The sequence below is a fragment of the Rhyacophila brunnea genome, unplaced genomic scaffold (genome assembly GCF_057557595.1).
Source record: "Rhyacophila brunnea isolate RB1 unplaced genomic scaffold, BYU_Rbru_1.0 scaffold_13, whole genome shotgun sequence".
NCBI lineage: Eukaryota > Metazoa > Arthropoda > Insecta > Trichoptera > Rhyacophilidae > Rhyacophila > Rhyacophila brunnea.
In genome coordinates, this window is record NW_028232785.1 from 27,437,097 (window position 1) to 27,447,618 (window position 10,522).

The 10,522-nt window shown below is 34.6% G+C and overlaps 1 protein-coding gene across 1 annotated transcript; it reads left to right on the forward strand.

Annotated features, from left to right (window-relative positions):
* Positions 1–1,442: 1,442 nt before the first annotated feature.
* Positions 1,443–10,274, forward strand: LOC147077127 (uncharacterized). Its single transcript, XM_085941441.1, has 4 exons — positions 1,443–1,650; positions 3,982–4,110; positions 8,417–8,566; positions 9,107–10,274. Exons 1-4 carry the CDS (start codon positions 1,465–1,467, stop codon positions 10,115–10,117), a joined length of 1,476 nt encoding a protein of 491 aa, XP_085797567.1. The 5' UTR covers positions 1,443–1,464; the 3' UTR covers positions 10,118–10,274.
* Positions 10,275–10,522: the final 248 nt, after the last annotated feature.

Sequence of the window (10,522 nt, forward strand, 5' to 3'; positions counted from 1 at the left end):
CGATAGGCACTTCATATAAAGGGGATAGACGCTAAAAACCGTCTAGGTGGCCCAAATGAATAAGCACATATCCTAAGTAAGTAAGTAGTAAGCCTCACTAATGAGACAAAAGACATGAAGAGGATGGGTAAAATATAATTACAAATTTGTCATGCGTCAGCGTTTATTAGCATTTAAATAGGTAATATTGAAACTATAGAAACAGTATGTAGGTAGGTACATATCTAATGATTCGATGAAAGGACAACAGCGCATTTCTATTCTATACACAAAGCTGCAATCAGCGACTATCGAGAGTAAGTTAGACATCTAAACTGTCATAGTGTCTGTCTGTCTCGCTCTCAAAGTTAACACAGCCAAGAGAGATGCTGTTTAAACAATATATCACTTTTTGATAGTTACGACTGTTAACTTATTTTAACAATTAATAATACCTCAATACATAAATAAATGATAAACTAGGTACCTACCCTTGGTAGCCGCCGATGGCAGCCTTTAGTATAAATGTGGTGTTTTGTTTTAGTATAAGGTACTAAAACAAAACACCAACTACTGTTTGACCATGTCCGATACTAATAGGATCATATGGGCCTCCACAGAGTGGAGGAGAACAGATTTCTATTAACAGATTTTTGTTTTTACGAGAAATGGATGTCCGCCAATTGCTCAACCTATTAGGTCCATACTCTGACTCATACACAAATTGGAAAACAATATATTGTGTACTTGCCAAACCCACGATTCGAACCTGGGACCCACGACGCTATAGGCCGACGCTTAAAATGATACATCAGTGAAACGTCAAATAATTTTCAACTATAGGCGCGACGAAATTTTGGATTCGCTGGCATTCGGAGAGAGAACGTTGAGCTGGGAAAACGTCAATTTGTTTCGTGATGGCGACGGGGGTATTAATTCTTAAATCGTGTAAAGATGACTGAAAACGTTACCCATTAACTTGAAAAACAAAACATGTCAATGAATATAATATTATTATTGTTACTAATAGAACAATAAACAGAACATTAAATGGACGCATGTTGAATTTATATGACAAAATATAATATTTCGTCCGGCATGCGTCATTTGCACCCGCGACCAGCAATCCGCGCATGGCCTAGCCACGGTCTTTTTAGACCGTGCCTCAACTGAGGCTGCGGTCATCCTGGGAGTTATATACATAATATTATTATAATATGCCCATCTGTATTAAAAACTGATTTCTAAAAAATGTTGTCAAAAGATCAATGCATTATATTATTTTCCAATCGATATTTGAATATTCCAACTACGGAATAAGTTAGACGTATATTATTAGAATTGATACGTTATTAACGGTTATTATAACAAAAAACTATTGATAGTTACTAACTGGTATTGTATCTGAAGAAAAGTATCTAAACAAAAGTACTGAAGTATTGCTCGAAAAGGCCAACACTAGTGATCAGGCAGTACTACCTCCGGATGCGTCAGTCGTTTATCCTGTCAATTAAATACGCAAACATGGATGAAAAGTGCAAACGCGGAGACCAACCTGATGAAGAAGGGTTACCTTGGTATGATATACCGATTATCGAGCATCCAGAAGGTCCAGAAGCGCGCGTATACATAAAGCAAGAGTATATCGATGATTCCAGTTGTAATTTTGAGGTTAGTTTTCTAAAGATATCTTAATTATTATTTATTTCATAAACTTTAGTACACACATACGAATATAATGCGACAGTGTGTGATAATGATAGTAATTGTAATATTTGCTTGTATCTTGTGTTGATAATATTATTGTATATTATCAAACTAAAATTGACATAAGGTTTAAAACTCATTTAGTGCTAACACCGCGACCGGCGCGTTTGGAGTCGTTGGTCATTAGATATAATTAACGTGTTATTTAAATGTGGTAATTAAAAGGTTAGCAATGATTGTGTTAATAAGCGAATTGGAAAGCAACTTAACATAATCTGCTACATGACGTTTGTTTGACTTATTAAATCCTATTCTTTTACAATTTTATTTCACTTGATCGGTTTACTTACATTCTAAATTATTACTATTTATTGTGTTTGCCAGTGGCGAAGGGTGGAAGTAGGCTGTTAAGATCTGACGTAAATAGTGCACACTAAACTTCGACAGTCACACGTATTTCTTTTTCATTGAACTGAGTACAATTAAGCGTCGGCCTATAGTGTCGTGGGTCCCAGATTCGACTCCTGGTTCTGGCAAATAAATACACATAATATTGTTTTTTTCAATTTGTGTATGAGTCAGAGTATGGACCTAGCAGGTTGAGCAAGTGGCTGACATCCATTGATACACTACTAAATGAGGAGTTCCCATACAAGTGTAATTTTAAAAAAATACCACAAAAGTAGATATTACGAATATCGTCTTATAATATTTCCTTGTAGGTATAATGCGTTAAGACCGTTAACATCGATTCCCGAATTTCACCCGTATTGCCCTAAGCTACCAAAAATTCATGTCTGAGCGGACAGAGCAAGTCGTCATGCGCTGACTATTAGTTAGAGTAAGATGCAAGCTAGATCGGGCTTACTCATAATTATTGCCAGGTCGTTTTCGAGACAAATATTAAGTGAGCTTATATCGAGTTAAGTCCGCTGATATTAAAACAGTAAGTTTTAACACTGGCCGAGTCGCTGAAAATCGGGCGTCATTTTAAGAAGCATATGATTCATCCAGTAGTATATCAATGCTGACATCCATTTCTCGTAAAAACGAAAGATAATACAAACCTCCACTCTATGGAGGTCTATATTCTGATCCTATTGGAATCAGACACGGTCGGAAGAAAGTGCAATGTGTAGATAGTGTTTGTTTGTTTTTAAAATTAAATTGAACCCTACCTAATCTAAGTGATAGTAGATAATAGTCAAAACATATTAATTATCTATTATAAAATAACTAAAATTATGGCATTCAATCAAAAACTGACTCCACCTGTAACAATATGTATTCTCAATTAAACGAAAACAAAACATAAGTATGACTGAAAATGTGTGCACTATTTTTGTCAGATCGCTCATAGCCAAGTATCTGGAAAAAAAATGACACTCCCTTTTTTGTCGGGTCTGCCGAATGGCATAATCTGTTCTAACGCCATTACAATAAAGGTGATATTGCTATAAATTCCCGATGCTTTTTGTCGGGTTTGCCGAATGGTTCGGCTCGAACGGGTTTGCTGAAATGAACATTGACATTGCAAACACTGTTCTAACGCCATTAAAATAAAGGTGATATTGCTATAAATTCCCTGTGCGTTTTGTCGGGTCTGCCGAATGGTTCGGCTCGAACGGGTTCGTTCAAACGAACATTGACACTAGAAACACTGTTCTAACGCCATTACAATAAAGGTGATATTGCTATAAAGTCCCGATGCGTGATATCGCATAATGGAAATTGCGTGACGTCTACCTATACATGTGCGAATGTCGCAATGCGCGAAGCTAGCTACTGTATTGAGTGCGTTGTCTATTAATAATGTCATTGCTCATAGCATACATAAAACTATATTAGGGTTCGGTTTTTTTCGACCATGTCCGATCCTAATAGGATCATATGGGCCCCCACAGAGTGGAGGTTTGTATTAACAGATTTTATTTTTACGAGAAATGTATGTCAGCCACTTGCTCAACCTATTAGGTCCATACACTGACTCATACACAAATTGAAAAACAATATGTGTACTTGCCAGACCCATGATTCGAACCTGGGACCCTCGACACTATAGACCGGCGCTTAAGCCACGCGGTTATCGTGGGTGTAATGTATCGAGGGTTCGGTTTAGAAGGGATTTAATTGAATTTTAAAAATCAACAGCACGATCTGCAAATTGTATTCTTTGTTCAATGAAAACAAATAAGTATGACTGGCGAAGAGTTGTGTGCACTATTTATGTTGAAGCTTGATAGCCTACCACCACCCTTCGCCATTGGTGTTTGAAAATTATTATGTTTCTTTCAGTACTCTGCATCGGGCCTCAATGATATCAAACCTGAGATTGACATCAAGCGCGAGTTTGTTGTAGAACCAACCGAGCCTTTGTATGATGAATATTCTGAACCCGGATGCTCAAATAGGGCTGTGCCTCAGGTAGGTACTCTTAATTGCATGTCGATGCCCTAATGTCAATATCCCGTAAGCCAGTGGTTTCCAAACTTTACGTTACTACGCCTCCTTTTAAAACTGAATGGTAGCAGTACCTACTTGCATTGGTTTCTTGACAAAGTATTATATTGTTCTTCAGTTCAATTCAAACAAAATAATTGAACAAATGTTTTTGTTTCCATATAGCCATTTTTATTAGTCAGGAAATACACTACAAATAATTATAAAATAAAATTCTACATGTAAATTATTATCAATCACATCAAATTGTATCACAGACACTTAACTGGTCGATCCGCAACGCCGGGCTCCCAGGCTGGAGCCCTGTTAGCCCCCCTCTTATGGGGGCCATGCACAATAGTATAGAAATGAGGTATAATAAAATTAGTCTCCATATTCTTTATACAGTTTGCAAACAACCTAACTTCTATATATGACTGTTTATTTATGTAGTTTATAACTAGCTGCCGTTTTATAAATTTTGCAAACTGCAAACCTGTGGTCACATTATTATGTTAAACTTTTCACGCCTCCCTAGGGAGGCGCGCCCCCCAGTTTGAAAATCGCTGCCGTAAGCAGTGACATCCCTAGACAGAAGGCCGCCCCTAGGCATCGCCAAAATACCGCCTCATTCTTTATACTTACAGTATTTTTTATCATCCTTCCATGACTCTAATATCTAAGAAATGTGTTGTATGGATACATTACTAACAAAATATAGACAGTAATTATTCGCAAATCTGTTTCTGGTCACCAGGGACGCCGAACGGCAACGGAAGTAAACTAGGCATCGCGAACCCAACAAACCACGTTTTAAAATTTTCTGTTGAATCATTATAAACTTGAAAATTCTACGTATTAATAATTTAGGACAAATAAGGCAATTGTCAACAAATCATTTTTTTGCTATTTTGCAACAAACAACAAATATAGAATACTGAAATGTCATTTTGATTTATTAATAATTTAGTTGCTAGGACCACCCTCTTAGCAATCAATAATAATGGATTGGATTACGGTATTTTCAAACAAAACAGAATTAACTGAAAATGAATTCAATTCTATTTAAAGATGGCTAAAAGTATTAAAAAATGCATTGGCATCGTTTTATGATATATTCTAAAAGTTTCAAATGTCTAGCCAGTCGGGAAGTTAGTTAAAAATTGATTGCAAGATTTGTACTGGATAAACAACCACCGGACAAACAAGAATACGAGCTAAGAAAAACGTGGTAAAAATTGCAGTTCTGTTAAAACTTTTAATTTAATACATAATGTTTCTAACCAGTAAGCTGATTTTTTAATGGAAAGATGTTTTCGTTATTACTAAGTTTAGGTAAGCTAAGGTAAGGTAGCCTTTCCTGTTCCTGATATTTTTAACATTAATTATTGTCTCCCTCGCTGATTACTGCTGTCAGCAGTATTGCGTTGGCCTCAGTAGAACAGGACCTATGTTATATGTATATTTTAAAGTATTTAGGATGGAAATGGTGTCGATTAGCTGGCGATGCTGACTTTCCCTAACCAAGATTTTGTTTATTTTTTCTTACCGGAATCTCGGCTTTTAATATTTTATAATTATCGAATGTACATTAAATTTGAAAACACTTATTAAAATATTATATACGTAACCAATAGACAAAATCTCTTTTGGAAGACCCAGCAGAAATCGAACCTGCATACCCTTTGTTTTCGCGCCCATGCACATGGTCCCAAATGCTATTGATACCATACTTAATTGCGACAAATTTTAACGAATGGCCCTTAATACTCTCAGGGTACCTACTCCGGCTTCGATTCATGATTCTCAAAGCCCTGAGTGTTTATAATTGTTTTACTTCCAAATATTACTAGCTACACGCCTGTTTCACTAAACTACATTAATTGGACCTCATGGCCTGTTATAGTAATATAATTGATATTTAATAATATATCAACTTTAGAAAGGAAAAAGGGCGTAATCCACACAAATCAAATTTTACATGAGGCACAAAAACGTTTTTGTTATGGTTTTAGGTCAAAGTTTAACCCTTTACTGCATAGTGTCGCAAATTTGCGACATTTCAAAATATTTCGATATAGCCAATGCTGTCTGTGTAAATTATCAAATAATATCCTTTCTCGATGCCTATAAAACTGTTTTACCATAAACATCCTACTTTACCGATTTTGTTTGGACATTTTAAGAAATAAAGCATTTCTGCATTATAGTCTGCATTTCTGCTTTGACAGTTGACGAATTCGTATGTACGCGAAAATCCGCTTTTGTAAATAAATAAATAAAAATGTACAGAAGATTGAAATTGGTTGAATAAAAATATCTACATATCAAATAAGGTGTGTACATTAGTAATTGTTATCATTTGGTTTTGTATTTTGTCATACTGAAATGTAAGATTTCCTAATGTCGTAAATCTGAGGCACCACACAGTAACATACAAAATTTAATGGAATTTTCAAAAAAAAAAAAATTTTATAATTTTTCCTTCATTCACAAGGCATTTTGAAACCAAGAAAAAATTAAAATTTTCAAAAAAAAATCATGCAGTAAAGAGTTAAATACAAATTCGTCATAACCTTCGTTTTTATAATCCCAATCTGATAATAATTATTGAGTTTATTAGAGAAAAATCAACAAAAATGATGGTTTAGTCGTTTTTCCCACTTCACGTCCTCTTTTTTTTTAATTGATAGCTAAATTTAAATAATAATAAATCGGTATTTGCAGCTTACATCCTTTGAACACAACGTGTATTTAGTCTTATACAGGATTATTATCCAATAAAACCTATTTTGAAAAAAACGTTACGCCCCTTTTCCTTTCTAAAGTCGATATTATGTCTCTTGTTGTAACCATCGAAACAACCAGTTAGTCAATTTTTGTAATTTAATATGGTAAATATTGATTTGAAAATGAATACCGAGTGAGCGATACACGTGTTGTAGGTACAATACATACTCATATATTGTGGTGAATACCAAATGATAACCGAATCTTAAGAGCGTACATAAGTGAAACGGCAAATAATTTTGAACTTGCCTGAACTGAAGGTACTTGCCAATCGGAGACCGATCGTCGAGGTGTGGGCACGTCGATTTGTTTTGTCATGGCGTCGGATAAAAATATTCTTAAATCGTATAAAGATGACTAAAAAACTTTACGTATGTAATTAAAAAAGAAAACATGTCAATGAATGTACTATTATTATTAGTAATATAACAATAAACATAAAATTAAATTGACGCATATTGAATTTTTATGACAAATTATATTTCGTTCGGCTCGCGTCATTTGCACAATCCGCGCATCGCCTAGTCTCGATCTTTTTAGACTATGCCTCAGCTGAGGTATTTATAGCCTTAAGCGCAATCTACATATGTAGTGCACACGGGCAGTCAATACAAGGGACAATTGTGTAACCGCAGGCTACCACTTACATTTATCTCTGCAGCAGCCGTTTGTTTATTTGTCATGATTTTTTCTTTCGCTATAAGTACTAATCTCAGAAAAAATGTGACAACACCGGTGGTAACAGTCTGAATATAAACAAGATTTCAGTTATAAGCATGAGCAATGTCATTTGATTGTATTTTAAGTTGCGAAGATGAACTGCACACCTAGCCTCGAGTAAGTAATAGCTTTTATTAGCGATTACTCGATAACCTATGACTGTGTGCACTCCAAGTATAATATTTGGGTCTGTAAAATCACCCGTAATCTCGCACGTGTAAGACTATTTTACCACCTTTTTCTTAGCTTGTATTCTTGTTTGTCCGGTGGTTGTTTATCCAGTAAAAATCTTGCAATCGATTTTTAACTAACTTCCCGACTATCTAGACATTTGAAACTTTTAGAATATATCAGAACACGATGCCAATGCTTTTAGCCATCTTTAAGTAGAATTGAATTCATTTTCAGTCAATTCTGTTTTGTATGGAAAGTTATTTCAGAAAAATCCGTAAAAAGTAAAAGAATATTATTGGTTGCTAAGGGGGTGGTCCTAGCAACTGAATTATTGATATATACGTGCGTTACTATGGAAATGAAAATAAAAATTCTATATTTGTTTTTTTTTATTAACTTCATATCAAGTACAAGTTTGAGCATATTGAGCATAATAATTCAACAGAAAATTTAAAAACGTTGTATATAAAAAGTTTTTTTGTCTTGTAATTATTTTGTATGTAGATTCTTTATAGTTTAAGGCGGAATTTTGGTTGTACCCTGGTGGCTGTTGTACCCAATATGTTTGTATTAATTACATTTATTATATTTGTATTGGTATTTTCAGAACTTAGTTACCTCCAGCCTGACGAATATAAAATCTGAGATTGATTTTGAAGAAGTGAACATCAAAAGCGAATTGGTTAACGACACATTACGTCAATCCAAATGTGAAGACACAAAATGCTTTGATTCGGTATGCAGTCCAGTAGTTGAGGTAAATTCAAGTATATTTACTTTATTCTGTTTGGAATATAGCAGTATTGTGATGGCAAACGGTTATAACTGCTGTTTACAGAATTTTACAGAATAGCAAAAACAAAGTTTTGAAATCAGTCTCACAAGTTGATTTATAAGATATTTTTAAGTATTTCATATCAAAATAAGCAGAATTAGCTTCCAAATACAAACCTTTAATTATTTATTTTAAAGAAGTGTTATTGTTATTTTGCATTTTAAGCAGATATATATTTTTTCCATATCTTTTAACGTTACTTTATGACAAATAACATTGCTGCTCTAATATTTTGCCACATTAAATAATGTTCAATTTAAAACACATTATGGGGAAAAAAACTGCAGTTATAACTGTCTGCCATCACAGTACTGAGTCAGTAGCTAATAATGAGATTTCTCTATAAATAATAATGGTATTCGAAACATCATCAAGGCCTGAATCATTTGCTACCGCTTATGCAACATTGGTGCACAATCTTTTATTTAATTATTATTAATGGCAATGTTCTGAATTTTATAGATTTCTACTCAGCGAAGTTTAGTGGAACTTCCCGATACTTGTAAAAGTCCACTGACTACAGTGAGTTCCCTTAAACTCAATAAAGTGGATGACCTTATCAAAAAGAGTTCGCAACGTGATTTACTCAAAGTAGATACTACGGATGGAAAACCTTATCAATGCGATGAATGCTCGTTTAAATGTTCGCGTCCTGATCATCTCAAGACACATAAAATGACACATTCTGGTGAAAAACCACACAAATGCGACGCGTGTTCATATAAGTGTACGACAGTAAGTATTCTCAAGAAGCATAAGATGATACATACGGGGGAAAAACCATATCCATGTGATATTTGTTCATTAAAATTCAGACTGCGCAGTCATCTTAAGACGCATAAAATGACACATACTGGCGAAAAACCGTATCATTGCGAGATTTGCTCATTCAAATGCTCGCAGCTTAATAATTTCAATAGGCATAAAATGGGTCACACTGGTGAAAAACCATATCAATGCGATATCTGCTCATTCAGATGCTCACAACTCAATAATTTCAAGAGGCATAAAATGACACATTCCGGTGAAAAACCATTACAATGCGATCTTTGCTCGTATAAATGTCTTGAGCCCGGTAATCTCAAAACTCATAAAATCACGCATACCGGTGAAAAACCATTCCACTGTGACGTTTGCACATATAAATGCTCGCGCTTGGGTCATCTTAAAAGGCATCAGATGATACATACAGATGTAACACCATATGCGTGTAATACTTGCTCATACACGTGCAAGCGAATTGGTGATCTGAAAATCCATAGAACAATCCATTCTACTGAAAAACCATACAAATGCAATGAATGCTCATATTCATGCTCAAGATCGGGTAGCCTGAAGAGACACAAAATGACACACACTGGTGAAAAGCCATATACGTGTAATAGTTGTTCATATACAAGCAGGCAAGCAGAACACTTAAAGAGACATAGCCTCACACATACTGTTGAAAAACCACATACATTATTAATTTAAGATGTAATGCCGTGATTTAACATTAACATATTAAGGGTACAATTGTGGATAGGACCAAAAATAAGAATGCATTTGAAAATGAGTATAATAATAAGTAAAATAATTTATATATTGATTTCTCGCATATTTTGAAATATAATAACGGTGAAAAAAAGTAATGAAAACATATCCTACGTTTTTGTGCAGTTTTATAGACAGTGAGCTATTTTTTGTCCGGAGTATACATTATTCTCTCTTCATTAATGAATCATAAAATCGATTTTGTGTGAATTTTAATGATACCATTCTTGAGGACTTCCTCTGTTGAACAAATTTGGATTTCTTCTTTCGACCATGTCCGATCCTAATAGGATCATATGGGCCTCCACAGAGTGGTGGTTTGTATTGACAGATTTTTGTTTTTAC

Bases quoted from the DNA above. Each gene is read 5' to 3' on its own strand.
- LOC147077127 (XM_085941441.1), top strand. From the start codon at position 1,465: ATGCGTCAGTCGTTTATCCTGTCAATTAAATACGCAAACATGGATGAA. The intron at 4,111-8,416 runs GTAGGTACTCTT...TGGTATTTTCAG, and splicing joins CAAATAGGGCTGTGCCTCAG to AACTTAGTTACCTCCAGCCT. The intron at 8,567-9,106 runs GTAAATTCAAGT...TGAATTTTATAG, and splicing joins TATGCAGTCCAGTAGTTGAG to ATTTCTACTCAGCGAAGTTT.